General features: G+C 44.0%; 1 protein-coding gene across 3 annotated transcripts in view; it reads left to right on the top strand.

Moving 5' to 3' along the window:
- LOC148320480 (multidrug and toxin extrusion protein 1-like) overlaps positions 1 to 17,386 on the top strand; it is a 30,164-nt gene that overhangs the window by 9,262 nt on the left and 3,516 nt on the right. Inside the window, exons 1-5 of one of the 3 annotated variants that reach the window (XM_088279083.1) lie at positions 11,594 to 11,705; positions 16,519 to 16,639; positions 16,869 to 16,970; positions 17,029 to 17,097; positions 17,212 to 17,360. In XM_088279083.1, the coding sequence (XP_088135209.1) occupies positions 16,562 to 16,639; positions 16,869 to 16,970; positions 17,029 to 17,097; positions 17,212 to 17,360 (398 nt within the window). In that variant the 5' untranslated portion in view covers positions 11,594 to 11,705; positions 16,519 to 16,561. Of the gene's footprint in view, positions 1 to 11,593; positions 11,706 to 11,826; positions 11,898 to 16,518; positions 16,640 to 16,868; positions 16,971 to 17,028; positions 17,098 to 17,211; positions 17,361 to 17,386 lie in introns of those variants that run through there. The other 2 variants (XM_088279082.1, XM_088279084.1) reach the window with 2 other exon arrangements.

Below are 17,386 nucleotides of genomic sequence, written 5' to 3'. Positions count from 1 at the left end.
ACTGTCCCCAAAGGCAGCATTGACTTTGGATGGATGGACAAACAGACCGATGCTATTTAGTTAGCAGCTCAGTTGTGAGAGGAAAACATTTTTCAATCCCGTCCCTGAAGGCAACATGCGACAATGGACAGTTTCATAGACATTTAGTTAGTCGCGCTGTGTGAGGAAAGCTCTAAATTTCAAACAGCCCCTTAAGGCATCACATGACAACTTCTGCTTGATTAGATTAGATTGCATTGCGAGGGAGGCGGTTTTGGTGGGGGAGGCGGTTGAGGGGGTGGGGTTATATTTGCGTGCGAAATGCTTGATGATGGCGCGATGATGACAGCAGCGGTGAAGGTGTGCCGCAGGGCAGATGTTGGCTGATATCACGGCCTTGGCATTATCAACTGCCACTCTGCATTAGCCGCCCGCCTGCACAACGACCCCCCCCCCCTCACCACCTCTTGTCGCCACCTCCCCCAACCCCGCAACCTGCCACGACACTGACTCACACTCGACCACTGCACAAAACCTTGTCGCCTTTGTCTGAAAAAAAAACCCAAAAAGAATTTGCTTATTTAACCCAAAAATAAGGCAAAGATTAGAAGCGAAAATGGATAGATGGCTTGAACGTGTCTCGGAAGGTCTCTAAAGGTACGGGATAATGACCTCGTAAAAATGGCCACCAAAGGGTTCATCATTCTCTCCCTCTGGCCGTCTTTGGCCAGAGTTAATTAAATGGAACAAAAGGCCATTGACGTGACGCCTCACAGGGTCTCCGCTTACGTTTGATAGGCGAAAAGTTTCTCCTTCGCAAAGTTTTGAGCTGTGCTCGTTTCATGAATGATGTGCCATGCGCATGCCAGGCCACTAGTTGGCAGTGTTGCCACTGCTGCCCCCCCCCCAAAAAAAAGGTTGTCTTAGGATGGCTTGGAAATAAAACAGAAGGCAAGTCTCTCTCTCATGCCTGCCTGCTGAAAAACGTACCTAAGCGCTATTTTCTTTATTTACGAAATAATCAGATTTTTGGGGAAGGCTGGCACGGATCAATGAGGAAAATTGATTTATAATCTTTATTGACTTTATTTTCTAAAACTTCCCTATGAATGCATATGACATATTTGAAAAACGTGGAAACGATGACAAAGGGTAGTTTAAAAAAACTGAAAAATATATTTGCAATATTTGTGTGTGTAGTGACATCGCCGACTAGTGGCCTGGCATGCACATTACAATTTTCTTTTTTAAATTGTACTTCTGCATGAATAATCGCAACTTATGTCGCCGTTTTCAAAGTTAAGACTCTGCTGTATTTCTGAGATAATTGCGCCGTTAACGTAGCCTAAGAGGCCACACGCAAAAGGCCTTTTTGTTCCCTTTAATTACCGCCCTCTCCTTTTGTGAAGACGGAGAAGTGTGGGTGAGGGTGCTCGCGTAGGAGGAGATGCTTTGAGAATGATGAGCCTGCACGCTGGTGGCGACTGTCTTTTCTTTCTTCCCTTCATTTTTTTTTTTTTTTGTCTGCGCTAATGCGGCTGCCAGGCGCACAACACCTCCAAGTGATAAAGTGCAGCCGGGCGATTAGCATACGCTTTTCCCACCCACGCCGCCGCGCTCCACCAGGGCTGGAAATGGACGAGTAATTGCATCGTAAGGTTCCCGTAACACAATGGACCCTTGGGAACGTGGAGCTACGTGCGGGACCTGTGTTGCCCACGCTGTGATCTTCCGCCACGCTGCACCCTTTTAATCATAAGAATATCCATTATGGGTCACACTGTGTTCTTTTATTCCCCGGCCCTTCTGAACTTAACTGTGTATATTTACTTTGCTAGGTTTGTATGACAAAGCAGCAGGTGGCGTGAAATATACACATCAGGGAGTCGCAAACCGCAAAGTTTTACGCCAAACCAGAAAAATGCAAACCAACGACCCAGGATGTTGCAAAAGTTTCTACACCCAAAAAAGCTTCTTTAGCATTTCGCGGTGGCAAATGTGTTGACCCAATGGTCCACTTGAAAGGTGCACAAAGAGTGCGGCGTGTCAGCAAAGCGCTGCTTTATAGACTGTGAGCAGCTGGTAATGAAAAATCCATCGCGCGTCAAGCCTGATGAATACGAATCCATAAGGCACTCAAAACCTTCCAAGAATGAGCTGTGGACAACCATCCATCGCCACACACCCAAATTATTTCGCCTCTTTTCTCCTCCCCACCCTTGCTCTCGCTTGCCGTTCCCCCAAAAAGGAGCTGAAGGAGGGGCGCTGGGAGGGTGTAGGTGGGGGGGGGGGGTCGTCCGTGACTGATGGCGGCGGTCCCGGCCGGGGCAGGCGGCGAATTTGAGGTTGATGAGGCGTCTCATACGGGGAGCGCAAAGACATCAGCGCCCGTCATCAATCTCCACGGCGCGCATCAGTAAACACCACGTCCAACCAACGCCAAGGCGGGAAATAGGCCCGGCATCAAACTCCGGCTCCGTCGTCCTGTTGTGTTTTTCTGCAACTTCCTGGGTTGTTGGTTCAAAACCATTGGTTGTTTTTGATCTCTTTAGTTGTTTACGTTCAACTTCTTTGTCTGTTTGCGAATGACTTTTACGTTTAACTCTGCGACAATAGCGCCCCTTAGAGGACTGGAGTAGAAATACAAGTCAGAGTTCCAACCAGTTTATTTTCTTCACTTTTACAAAAAGAAAACATCGTTGTTTGTCTTATGCACAGCATTCGGTATGCGAAGCTATGCTGCTTTTAGTTTTTGGCAAAAGCCAACTCAAGTATTTGCATGCGTTTATGACTGCTTGAACAAGCTGCAAAATTGAATACAGAACACAAGTCATTTATTTCCATGCCAGCCAGGCAATGTTTTTCCCGTTGCAATAGCAAAAATAATAACAGTGTTGGGCTTTAAAAAAAAAAAAAGTGTCTGAGGGCAAAATCTTTGTAAAGTTCATTTAAAAAACATTTAATACGCACGAATGTGTGACGCAGCGTTTGTTATTTTCAGCCTGAGGTCGTCGAGCAGCTTTTAACAATCTGCACGAATGTGGCGAGAACAGAAATAGCTGCCGCACAGCAACTGACATGAAACGGAAAATTAACCTCTCGTAAGGTCATCGTGACTTCTCCCCCCCACACACACAAAATAAAAGCTGCTTTTTGCAAAGTTGACCGGCAAAGTCTCAAATTTAGCAGAATGTTTATCAGGGCTGTGATTAAATTACATATTACATGAAATGAAAGGAAATGAAATTGAATTAAAAGGGCATAACATGTTATTAAAGTGTTCAGTGTTAAATTTCGTTTAATTACATAAAATAGAGTTAAATGAAGTACAATAAATACAAACATGAGACAACGTGAATTACAAAATTAAAGCACATCACATCAAATGGAATCCAAATATTTTATATATATATATATATATATATATATATATATATATATATATATATATATATATTATTATTATTATTATTATTATTATTATTTATTATTATTATTTTTAAATATATATACATATATTTTTTTTTTATGATAAAGCTTGGAGAGCCCAAGGCAGGGGAGCCGAGCGATGAAAAGTGTTATCTGTTATCAGCGCCGCAGCCCGGCTGGCAGGGAAGTCATTTGGAACGCCCTAATGTGCCCGCGTGACTCATCGCCAACACCTACGGCACCAAAGAACCACATATCCTGTCTGTGTGTGTGTGTGTGTGGGGGGGGGGGGGGGGCGGGGGTGTGTGGGGGATGTGTGTGTGTGGGGGGGGGGGGTGTAGTAGAATCAAAGGATTTTAGTTTGGCGTATCATATAAAGATGAGCCACTTATTTCCGAGTTTACCGATGGCTTGAATCTTCTTCTTCCTGTCGGAATGAATGTGACTCAAAAGAATTCATCTGCTCCTGATTGCATTCGTTATGGAAGAAATTCTTGGTCGGGGCTCCTCAAAGCCTAAAATGGCCGCTTTAAAGCAAAATTGCAGACTTCCTTTTCAATATCAGGCATGTGTCCTTGAGACTTTTTCATGCGTCCTGTCACAATAGACGTGTCTTTGTTGATGGGTGAAAGTTCTGCCTGTCTTCATCCACATCAAAGACACGCCTCTTCTTATCGTCATCCATGACAATTTACTGCATACCTGTTTTATAAGCGTCAACAACAATTGTACAAAACTAACAAATGATTTTATGTAAGATGAATTGGACATCAAAGACCCTCCTCTAACATACCTATCTTGTAAAACTCCTTTGAGAAATTTAACGTACATTTTCAGAAACTTCAAACACAATTTAACGTACACATCCTCTGAGTCATCAAAGACGTTTTGCATCATACCTGATTTTGTTAAACATATAATACAGTTTTGCATTTTCAACTTACCTCATTTTTGTCAACTTTGAGACAATTTACTGTCGCTATTCATATCGCAATCAAAGGTGGTTTACCCTACTCATCAAAGGCGTTTAACAATGTTCGCAATCCTCAAAGACAAATTAACTTGCATGTTTTTGTCAACGTCAAAGGCGATTCACAATGCGCCCGTTTTTGTTCATCGTCTACGAAGCTAATGTGTTTTTCGGAAGCCTCAAAGACAAACACCGTAAGTCAAAGCTGACCTTGTAAAAAAGCGTGTTTGCCTTCAGCTTTTTTTCAAGCCGATAGCACACGAGGGAATTTTCCCATTTCCTTTATCTGTGACGTTGGCGCGGTGCTCGGGCAGCCGCCAGTGAGTTTGCTATATGTAAGTGCCCGTCCTAAACGCGCCTCTTGTCTCCGCTATCATTTTCACGCTTACCCCGCCCCCCCCCCCGTTGCTCCTCCATTATGGCGCCGTCCGCTCATTCTCATTTCCCTCCCTATTGCGCCACCGTGTATTCCATTTATTCTTTTTCCAGCAGCGGGCGAGCTTATCGCGTTGCTGCCGCTGCTGCTGCCGGCGCTCGAGCAGCAGCGGCGCAATTTCGAATAATTTGACCCTTTCACACGTTGCTAAAATCTGACATTTCAGTGGTTTTGCGGCGGAGAACGCAAGTCAGCAACCTCGTTTAAACTTTATGGGATTGTTGTGTAATGTGAGAGTAAGAATTAATGCTGAAAAAAAAAAAAAAAATATATATATATATATATATTTTTTTATTTTTTTTTGGGGGGGGGGAGTGAAGGATGTTCAGCTAATAAGGTACAATGTTTAAATTTGGCTTTGCAAAATTGTTTTCAAAGTAAATTAAAGATAAAATATTTAATCGTGAGAATTTTAAAAAAAAATTAATCTTGAGTTAATGCTTTAATTTTGACAGCCCTAATATATATAAAACCTTCTTCCCTTGTATTTTTAAACACTCAAAAAAAGACATGAATCTGTTGAATGGAGAGTAAGCTTTATTTGACATGTTTTGGTCAACAAGGTGAGGCGAGAGATGGGCAAGGTAAATGCTGGCGGGTTCGAAAACTGCTTTTGAGTCTCTTTCCACGCCAGTGACTTATTTGCAACTTTGATATGAAGTCTGAGGTATTTAGAAAAAAACTGCCCTCGTCAGTGTGACTACCCAAAAGCCGAAACTGCCCACTATGGTGACTGATGCTGCTACACAATCCAATACAAAAAAAAGTTAGGGTAATGGCCCTTGACGGCAGTGGAGTGAGGAAAAAAAAAAAACTTGATGGAGCGAGGCGCGGCGGCGGGTAAAATTTGAATAAAAATCAATGCATCCTTCATTGAAGGTGTTGCCGTGGCAACAGGATGAGGAAAACTAAAGAAACCCTAAAAGCTACTTTCCACACCTGAACGTTTTTTAGCCGAGGCAAATTCGCATCGCGTTGCACGTGCATGCACACATGAAGCGAAAGGTTAATGGTACGAGCGAAGGTGGGGGGTGGGGAGTGGGGGGGGGGCTCTTACAATGCGAGAAGATGACGGCTGATAAGACATTTTGGGGGAGGCGGCGACTGCTTGGGTTGCTGATTGTGCGCCACGGGCGACTGCAAACACAAATAACGGACGCAGCATTATTCGGCTTTGTGTGTGTCGAACGTAACGCAACAACAAGCTGGAGAGGCCCGCATGTATTGTCATGTGTTTTTCTTCAATTGCTTTATTGATGGGGAGGAATTTGGATCAGTTTTTTTTTTTGTTTTTTTTTTAACAAATAACTAATCTTAAATTAAAAAAAAAAAGAAAAGATTTCACATAAAATAAGTTCTACATATTCTCTTTATATATGTTAATTACATTTATAATGCGTATTTTACATTTTTATTAATGTATAAAATCATATTTATTTAATTTCCCAGTATATTTTAAATGTATTTATTTTTTTACTCTCTAGCACATCCCCTGAAAAAGTCTCAAGAAGCCAAAATCGCACAGGAAGTCGGCCATTTTGGTTGGAAGCGGCCATTTTGGGTCATTTTTTCGACAGGGGTCCTTCAAAACTTGTCTTCTCCTTCCCCCCCACTCTGGGGCTGATGAGTTCTGTGGAGCAGAGGGGATGTGATTGTACACATCCTGTTCTTTGTTTTTGCTTCCAGTCCGTCTCCCGTGGCAACCACCAAGCCGATTCCTCGAGTCTCCTTTCATTGTGGCACCTCAGATTGTGTTGTCGTTCAGCCAAAACAATGTGCTTTGTGGCTATCGGCTGGGATTATACACAGCTCCACTCCGCTGCGCGCATGAGTGTGTGCTGTGCGCATCTGTGTGTGTGTGTGTTGCCTACAGGTGACTCATCGTACTGCAGATGACCACAATGTGCTGCTGCTGCTGTTTGAGAATTCCAAGCTCACATTTCTCTTCCTCATCCTTCTGTTCCTTCTATTTCTCTTCCAGACGACACTTTTCTTATGCTGCTTTTAGCACCACGCTGTCACCAAGTCGCTTATCTCACTTACTCTCTCTCACACACAAACATACACACACACACACACACACACACACACACGCGTGCACATTTTCCCAACGTAAACTATCCAAAACGAACACACAGCCGTAGATGCGTCAAACGGTTGTACCACAAAAAGAGAGAAACAAAGACAGTAGCACACACACGCACAGTCTCGTGCTTAAACAATCCTATCTGTCCTCAAGAAGGTAAAAACATACACAATGTGGAAGATCCAAATTGTCAGCAATGTTCCAACAATAGCTGAAATACACAAAAAGGTGTACCATCCAAAATTAGCCGGTCATGCCACAAAAACGCAAATGACCAGAACACACCAGCCGCACTTTCATATTCCAATAAGTGCACCAAACAGAATTTTGTCACGAGGCCACATCGTACTTCGGGTTTCCTTCCGAGTGCCGTTATGACTGTGAGCCCAAATAAATGTATGATGTCCTCATATCGCATAAACACGACAAATTGATGAATAACTGCTTTTGAAATCAGAGGCCAGAAAATAATAGCTACTCAAATATTGTTTGAATTTTTTTTTCAAAGATGGATTGATAATAATATAAGTGCTTGAAATCTCTCAACTTTTTAAAAGCAATTTTGTTATTATAGCATGAAGTCAATGCACATAATTTACGTTGGGGGCGGGGCAAATGATTTGGCAGACCGGATCTGCCCCCTTGGGCCTAGAATTTGGCCTCGCCAATCCGAAATGTCCACACTAAGAATAATAGAAAAGAACACACACACACACATAGTATAGAACATGTATATTGTGCAACACAATGACAAAATCCAGAACACACACACATACGCAGCAATCACAATTGTTCCACACAACGAGAGATACAAGCGAACACTGTTGACATGACGAAATGTTCATATTGAGCAACACTAAGAGAAAGATAAGTGCGCACACCCCCCCCCACACACACACACGCACATTCTACTACCTTGATTAGCCAGTTCACACACACGTACGCAGGCAAAGGGGCGGGGCGACATTAATGATGATGATGATGAGGTTGATAATCGGCGTGTGGGAAGAAAACGTGTTTGAAAAGAGCACCCGGCCTTTTTCACGTTAGATTTATTCAAACACGGCTATGTTGAGTTATTTTTCCTCATTCACGTATTTCGGTGCATCGTGAGCTCATGAGCGGAAAATAGAAACTCATTCATGGGAAAGAAAATTGCTTGTTGCGTAAGTGTGAGGTCACATTTTCACAAAACAAAACAAGAAAGATGAAAAAAAAAATAGCTTGTTTATTTTTATTTTTACATGCAAATCAATGAAATAATCCCGCGGATAAATTAATCCTGTTAGATGATGTCTTTCACTATCATCGTTGGAAAAAACAACCAAAATAGATCAGCCTAATCTTCGTCGTGCACACGCACATTTGTATGGTAATTCGCCCCGAGCCTCTCTCGGGGGTCCCGAGGGGCCCGTGGGTGACGGCGGTGTCCCAGTTGTCCCATTGAGGAGATCATTAGGTTGGTTAGTGTAATCCACAACAAGCCCCCTGAGTGTGTGTGTGTGAGACAGAGACTTGTGTGTCCATGCGTTAAGCGGCTGTTCAATAGACTCCGAGGGTCCGCCGGGGGGGGGGTGCGGACATTAGCTTCTATTGCCGCAATCTGAGGGTCTTGTTTAGCCGCAGCTGGGATTTGAACCCCCTCGGGAGTCCGCCTGATGGTTCATGATAGCGCACTTGAATGACACAGCAAATAGCCGTTAAATTGCCAGGCCAACAAAGCCCCCCCCCCCCCCCCCCTCACGCCCCCCCCCCCCAAAAAATCTATGCATTCATTCAAAGGAGGGGAAAAAAGGAAGAGACATTTTGTGATGTATCGAAAAAAAATAATGTCGAATGCAGCTTTGCTGTTGTTGACACAGTAAAAAGAAGAATGTGGTGGCTGCTGGGGAACAAACTAGTACAGTATGGCCAATAAAAAAAAAATGTGGGTTTCTTTTTGGATCAGAAAAACAAAGGGAACATATTTTCTATTTATCACGACAAGTAAAAAGAAATGGTTTTGTTGATTGTCTTTTTATCAGCAAAACAAACTTTTTTTTTTAAAACAGCAACAGTTTCTTGTTTGACCCCGAAAAACAAATTTTAATGGTTTGTTCTTTCCTCTTTAAAAAAAAAAAAAAAGCATCTTTTTTGTTATTCTATTTTGTGAGAAAAAAAGAGAGGTCTTGATGAAATCTAAAAAAATTAATTCTGCAAAAAAGATGAAAAGATTCTCATTTTATCCGCAAAATAATGCAAAGCTTATTTTTCTCTGAACCAAAAAGAACAAATGTTTTTTTGTTTGTTAGTCTCTTTTGAAACAAAAATTTGAAACCAAAAATGGCCAAAAAAGGAAGTAATTTCTCGGTGAAAAACGAAGGTAACCTTTTTTTTTACGGAAAAATCAAAGAACAAGCGTTTTCCCGAGATATTTTTTTTTTTACCATACCAGAAGAAACATAAAACATCAATCCTCTTACTTTATGTCATCTTGTTTGTTCTTTTTTCTGAATTTTGTGCGAAAAAGGTGGCGTGACCTCGCCAATCAGCGGCCTGGCTTCTCTTAAACGCTCTGCCATTTTCCTGCCGTCGTTTGCTGGAGGAAAAAAAAAATAAATAAAAAGCTCTAGGCTTTTTTTTTTCTCTCCATCCGGCGGAGTGAAAAGGGGAGCGATGAGGAGGAGGAGGAGGAAGAGGAAGAGAAGGGCGACTGATTGCTCCTTTTGTTTAAGAGTGAATCTCACCACCTCTTGGGGGATAATTGGCGCGCAAGGAGGCTAAACGTGGCAAACAAAAGCCAAGAAAAATAAACAACAAGGCTGCCCATTCGCTTCGAATTTCAACCTTCTGAGGGATTAATGAGGCGCGTCCACTTGATTTGTTGTTTTTGTTCATTTTTAGTTTCCCTCTTTGACCATCAACAAAACACGTATGTTACGCAAAGGGTCACCAAAGACTTGAAAATGTCAAAAACTTAAAAAAAAAACATCAGCAACGACTGAATTGTCTTTGTGAGTTCGTCAAAGACTCGAAATTGTGCCTGACGATTCCGAAAACATGCAAATGGTCAACATCAATGACGTGAAATTGTCTTTTACGATTTTGTTGATTCCCCCAAATGGTGTAAACTGTGTTATGTTTCTGAAACGTTGTTATCGGGCAACTCAAAATTGTGTTTGTTACAAAAACGATCACGTTATGTACATTCAGATTGCCACCTCGTTTCCAATTACATTCAATTTCCCTGGTGATGACTCACTATTTTGCGGGCCGCGCATGTCTTTTGTCGCTGTAATCGACGACAAAACTGAAGCAGACGGCGTACACAATAAAATCCGCGTATGTCGTAAACACATCGCAAACGCGCCACGTCCTGCGCAAACACCGATGACCTTTTTCCCCAATTCAGACACGCGTCACGGCGGGCGAGAACATTGTCACTCTCACAGCTGGCTTGTCCGCAACGTCCGTGTGTGTGTGTGTGTGTGTGTGTGTGTGTGTGTGTCTGTCTCTGCTTCATATTCCAGTCACAAACCGGTGTGGTGCGCGTGTGTCCAAAGCTACTGAAAGTGGTACTTGAAAGTGGTTTTAATTTGTTTTTATGTGCCTACCGGGACCTTTGCAAACACAGTTCCATAGGTGTCTTTAAGGTTTCCAAAAAGTATTATCTTTAAATTTTGTGTCTTCAACATATTGGATAAACTTTTAAAAGAAAAAAAAATCATGGTTAATATTTTAGCGTAGGTTTATGTCAAATTTTTTTTCATGCAACCTGAAATTTTGACAATTTTCTTAAATTTTAAGAAGACCTAAATTGTCGTCCCAAAACTCGGCTACGGTCCCCGGGCTAGTCCACTAGCTGGCTAGCCCACAAGCTTGCTAGCGCACAAGCTAACGAACCGATGAGCTCGCTAGTCCACTAGCTCGCTAACCCACGTGCTAGCTAGCCCTCATGCTAGCTAGTCCACTCGTTTGCATGTTCTCCCATGCTTGTGTGGATTGTCTCTGGGAAGTCTGGTTTCCTTCTGCCATGAAGACTCTTTCGGTGCAAGTGTGAGCAGAATGCTTGTCGTGAGGGTACGTGCTATTGAAAATATATCAAATAATGACAACTTTGATAAATTGTTGCTACAATTTAAAAAGGGTTTATCTGAAGTATTAACCTTCACGTTAAACTGAAAGCATTATTTGCATTAAGGGGATGAAAACAAACTTGTTTTTTTTTTAAATCAGGCCACTTGAAAAAATTACTTTGTGCCAACTTTAAGAAATTCGTTTACATGAACTAAAAAAAATTAAATTGCACTAGGAGTCAAAACTAAGATATTAGCTGTGATGGTTTACATCATTTTTTGAAATTCATCAAATCAATATTTTCTTTCTTTTTTTTTTTTTACAGTGTAACGTAACAAAACAGCCTATTTAAAAAAAAACATCAGACAATTTTGCATCATTGACCAAACGTTTTTGTGCGTTGCGGGATGACACGATGAGCCACTGAACCTTCAACTTTTGCCGAAACCAAACCCTCCATCAATTCGTGTTTTTTTTACCACCACCGCTACCCATCTTCAAGTGCAGCAGTGGGCGTGACCCTCTCCGCAGGGCGCTGGCAATGGGGGGGGGGCACATTTATGAGTCATCCGCTCAAAGTGCGCCCCATCCCGCTCGTGCCGAGAAGTTACTTTTTTTTTTTTTTTGCGCTGACTCCCCTCTCCACTCCTACTGCGTGTGTCGATAAGATGGCCAGCATGAGTCATATCGCGATGCCAGGTGGCGAATCGTGCTCGCCGCCGTTTTGCCGCTCGCTGAGCTTTGGAGAGGTAAAGAGGGCAGAAACAAAGCTACATGGGAATGTGCAGATGGATGCAGGGATGATGGAGGGAGGGGCGTGCGGGATGAGGGAAGATGGAAAGGGGGGGGGGGGCGCTGATGCTGGCGGCCTGATGACTCATGGCGGTGCTGCGCTTTGTGCGTCACCGGCGCTGGCTGGAGGAGGAGATAGCGGAGAGAAGGTCTACGCATTTAATTACACACACTGTATACATACACACACACGCACGCACGCACGTACGCGTGCACTAAATCATATCCCCAATTACACTTTTTACATGCCGATGATTTAAGCTTCCAGATGTTTTCCTGCATTGTCGCCTCGGTCGTCAAGCGTTTGAAGAGATCCTTCGAGGCGTGAGTGGAAACAAATTAAAAGCGCGTTGAGAACGGTAGCCTTGGAGATGTTCGCGCCACTCGTGCCTTGTGACTGGAATATGAAGCAGACACGCACGCGCGTTGAAGACGATCCAGCTGTGATCGTCACGTTTCGTAAACGTCAAAGACGGTCATCAGCGATCCGAACGTGCGTCTTTTTGTGAGCGTCGAGACAATTTTGACTTCCATTCATCAAATGGACAATACTTGAAAAAGGATTTCAGTTTTTATGTTTCATGTTTGTTTTCCATCAACTTCAAAGGCGTTTAGCCTCTAACGAACCCAAAATGTGTTTTGTAAACATCAAACTCAATTCACAAATTTTCCTAAACATCAAGACAATTTGCTCTTTGATTAATTGAATGTACAGCACGTGTTTTGGGTAACGCAAAGATGTTCGAAAACTTTTTTTTTTTTTTACAAACAACACAGACCATTTCGTTGCAAAATTATTTCAACATGCAATTTTGAAAACATCAAAGATTTAGTCAGCAATTTTCATGAACATCCAAGACTATTTAAGACTTTTACGAAATACGTCATTTTCTAAACTTTGGGCAAGTTCGTAAACATCAAAGCCCATTTAATCTCTAATGAACCAAACATTATGCAATTTCATAAACATCCCAGATTTAGTCGTCAGTGAACTTAAAAGTACATATAAATAAACCAAAATTGAGTTTGATGATTCTGAAAACGTGTGAATTACGTTCTGAATTGTCGATTTGACCAAGACTCAAAATTGCCTTTGATGTTTGCAAAAAAGTGCACATTTCATTCGTCTGATATTTCTGTGCATTATGATTTACGAAACAGTGCACCAATTACAAAATCGCCATGACCTTTTCGAAAATATGCCTTCCCATAGGTGACTATAAAAACGCGTTACTTTAGGTTCGTCAAACTCAAAATTGTGGGGAAAAAACTCAAAATTCTCTTACACGTTATCAAAAATATCTTAAAACTTTACATTGTAAATTGACTGATGCATTACTTATAGAAAACACATACATTAGGTTCACTCATTAATGTCTATAAGACTGAATATTACCCCCCACCCCCCCACCCCTAAAAACACACACGGTAAGCCACACTGGAGTCAATTTCGTGCTTTACTTGACTCGCGCTGGCTGATTAGTCGCGCTGAAGCCGAGACGCTTGCGTTGCGTCCCTCGCGAGCCGCCTGATGAAACATTCCGTTTCGGCTGCAATAGCTCGTACAGCAATAAAAGCAATCGCGGCGCAAGCCTCGGCAGACGAACGGACGGACGGACGGCGTCCCCCGAGGTCTGGCGCGTGTTGGCGGGTTCAAAGCCTTCATTAGCTCGCCGCTAATACCCGTCATCTGTTATCTTGTTACGCCACGCGCGTACATTCATCACCAGCGCATCCTGCGCTCTCCTGATAATGCCCGCCGACTTTCGGGATCGTTAAAAAAAAAAAAAAAGAATCTCTCTCCTAGGCTGCTTTTTGAGCTGGATGGACACAGAAGAAAAGTGATTTGAAAAAGCTGCTCACTCGAGTGACTGATGCACACCTTTGACATCAAGACTCACATGTGGAAAAAAAAATTCCGTTTTGAATTGTTGACAACTGTCACGGCAGTTCTGACTAACGATTGACTAAGGCGAGGCAGCGTCACGTGATCGACAGAGTGAATGTGATTACATCGTTGCCGGCGGGGATCGGAAAGTTCAGCCACTTATCCTGCAAAGGCAGCCAATGACGGCCATAAAAAAAAAAAAAAACAGAAGAAAGGAAACATGTCCGTGATATTAAAAGAACTCCTTGTTTTCAAGAGGTTCGGGGCGTGAAGTGTTATCAATGATGCGGGTGTGTGAGTCACACAGTCCGCCCTCATAGATAATCACGACACCTGTGTATGAAACAAAATGGCGGCATTAAATGCAACGAGGTTTATAAATTGTTTGATGTTAGCGTTGTTATTAGCATTAGCATTCATCATCCGTAATGGATACGCTCTCTTGGATTGTTTTGACATTTATACAATGCAACACAATGTTATTTATATAGCGCATTTAACAACAGATGGAGTTGTAACAACATGTGGTGTAATATAAATTAGCTGGAAATTAGAACACAAATTGAAACACATAAACACATATACAGTAGATACCAGAAGAACAGCGACGAGCTCATGTTGCTAGGTCTACTTTTTCATCTTGATTTGTTTTTACATTTGCAATGCGATGAAAACAATGCATCCGATAGATGCTAAAATAATAATTGATTTTAGCGCTGTAGTTAGCATTAGCATTCTGCGTCTGAAATTCAAACGCATTTACCTTCTTGGTCTGTTTTGACAGTCGGGAAAAGTTCCAAAGCGCATTTTCCAGATGCTAAAATGAAACGGAATGAATGGATGCTAAATTTATATTGCATTTTAGCATTTGTGCGCTATTGTATTGTGTCGGTATCGCTAGTTTGAGAATGGAAAAACGTCTCCATGTTCTTGCTTTGTTTTGGCAATCTGCAGCAGTTTGAAAACACACCGCCGACACCAACAGGTCAAGTGCGACACCTGTAAAATGGTATAGCGTATATGCAGCCTCAAGCCAGAACAAAAGCCCCTCCCGCCCTGAAGGGTATGGTATGAAAGTGAGCTAAACGGGCCACCCGCCCTCTCTGCAAGGTCAAGCAGCTGCCACAGTCAATGAGCCTCTTCAGTCAACAAAGCTCGGAATTAACGCCGAGCATCGTGCCACGCGGAGGACGGTGTGTCATGAGGCGACGGTCAGGGGGGAGGCGGAGAGTCGGTCGGTCGGGCGGGGGGGGGGGGCGGCCGTGACGCCAGCGCCTCGTCGGGCGGATGAGTCACTGGCTGACAAATGGAAGCCGACGGCGTCTTTTTCGGCAGAAGCAGCGAAATTAGAACACTTTTCCCGTGATGCGCCCATCAGACAAGGACTTAATTAAGGCGCAATCACATCTGAGCAAATTACGCCTGCGCTGCCTCGATGGGCTGCGGTTGTGATCGCTATCTGTAATGTTGCTCAAACACTCACCAGCCCGGATTACTTTTCATCCTCGCAATCGCTCCTTTATTTTTGCTACAAAATACGGACATCACCGCAACCCTTCTAAAGCGTTCTCTCCTGCTGCGCTTTGCCCCCCCCCCCCCCCCTTTCCGCCCGCACTCATAAACGTGCAAATGACCCCAAATTGCTCGGCCCCTTCCGAGGCAGCTCAAGTGTTTGCAGGTGACAGCAAGCCCCCTGACCCTTCATCATCCTCATCCTCACCCTCACCTCCCTTTGTGTCCACCCCCTCCCCCTCCGACCAACTCCGCACCCGTCTAGGCAGTTATCCTCTCCTGTATCGCGATTATCAGTAGGAGCAGGCGCTGGAACGTGGACCCACCATTATTCCCGAAAGACCCTCAAAGCTTTTCAACATGCGAGCGCGCCACCTCCCATTTCGCCACCCGTCCCTTCCTCCATCTTGGCTCCTCGTTTTAGTCTCCGCCTCTCATGACGCTATGGCCGCCATTATCTACGCCACACAACTGTGACCCCCCCCCAAACGCCATCATCATCATCATCCTAATCATGCCGCCGGCCCCCTTATCTCCCATCACCAAATCTGCTCTGACTCAAAGCAATTATCGCTCATTTGCCCACGGATGCCCCCCCTGCAAACCCCACCCAACAAACCCCAGCACAACCTGTCGCCACCTAGTGGTAAAGAACGGTGTCACATCACGACAGCGCGTATGTACGCTGCAAAGAGGAGCGGGGAGGGGACGGGGACGGCTGACCCTGGTGGGCTTTGCCGCATCACCGATGATGGGCGACGCCGCCCACGTGAGGTGACTTCGTTTTCATGACTTCCTGTCATGAGGCCGAGAGCCCCACCTAGAGGGAGGGCAAGCGGATCGGGAAGGCATTCAAAACGTGCCATGCAATGAGGTAGAGCTGACAAAATCCATCTAAAAAAAAAAAAAGACCAAGTACAAAGTCACAAGTTTCTTTCTTTTACCGAGTTTGAGCCAAGACCTTCTGTCTGACAATTATTTTAAGCCTGTTCCTGTTTTAGGATAGCACAGTACTGGCGCCACATTGTTTAGCCCATGGCTGCGGTCAAAGATGATGTTCTTCGCCGATGGCCGCTTCAAATAGTTGAAGCGCAGTTTCTGAACAGATTTTAATCAAGTGTTTCAACCCATATTTTTGCTGATGATGAGGTCAGTAAGTCCAAACCAGCAACTTCCTGTCACGTGGACGTGAGTGAGTCTGTCTTTTTTTGTGGTGAATCAGTCACCTTTCCTCACAGCCTTGAAAAAAAAAAAAAATTTTGTCTGCAGTTGACATTCTTCCCTGGTTATTGATTAGCATCCGGGTAATTGGTTATGGATTGGAGGCCAGCGTGCCGTCTAATTGTCCTGGCGTGTCACGTTCATTTCAGCTTTTGGCGTCGGCGTCGACGGGTCTCGGCGGGCCGCTGCGCCATGACGCGCTTCACGCTGCGGCTGCCCGATGAGTACAAGAAGGAAATGCTGCTCTTGTTGAAGCTGGCCGGCCCGGTGGTGAGTCTGTTGAAGCGGCGTGTGGCAGCCTTTTTTTTTTTTTCCTTCCTGAATGCTGTCACAGAATTTGTCAAAATGGACGTTTTAAATGAACGGCTTGAATTGACTGAAGAATGCATAAGGCCCGATGTTCGATGCTAATCTTAGCATTAGCGTTTGTGCTAGCGTTTTGCAATATATTGAAAAATAAAAATCCCTAAATGTTTACGTTTAAAAAATCAAATATTTTTTCATTTCTCAGATGATGAGCTTCCTGATCGGCTTCGTCAGCCTGGTGTTCTGCGGCCACCTGGGCAAAACCGAATTGGCTGGCGTGGCGTTAGCGATAGCGGTAAGATGTCTTTTTGCCCAATCGCACGCGATGATCTCACGCCGGCATTTTGCTTCAGGTGATAAACGTTTCGGGTATTTCCATCGGCAGCGGCCTGGCGTCAGCATGCGATACGCTCATATCTCAGGTATTCTTTTGATTTAGACTTTAGAGCACCCCGACACGCCACTGTGCGATGAAATTGCATTTCGTGCTCATTTGCGTGGGGCGCCTTTTGTGTTTTCCGCTGTGCCGCTGGCAGACGTACGGCAGCGGCAACCTGAAGCTGGTGGGCGTGATCCTGCAGAGGGGCGTGCTCATTTTGCTGCTGGCCTGCTTACCCTGCTGGGCCGTCCTCCTCAACACGCAGCCGCTCCTGCTGGCTGTCGGCCAGAGCGCCCACGTCGCCAGGTGAATTTTGTGCACACTGCTGCATT

Source organism: Idiotropiscis lumnitzeri, chromosome 17, assembly GCF_059441095.1.
Source record: "Idiotropiscis lumnitzeri isolate Australia: NSW breed Sydney's pygmy pipehorse chromosome 17, RoL_Ilum_1.0, whole genome shotgun sequence".
NCBI lineage: Eukaryota > Metazoa > Chordata > Actinopteri > Syngnathiformes > Syngnathidae > Idiotropiscis > Idiotropiscis lumnitzeri.
This window is presented reverse-complemented; position numbering and strand designations above follow the sequence as displayed.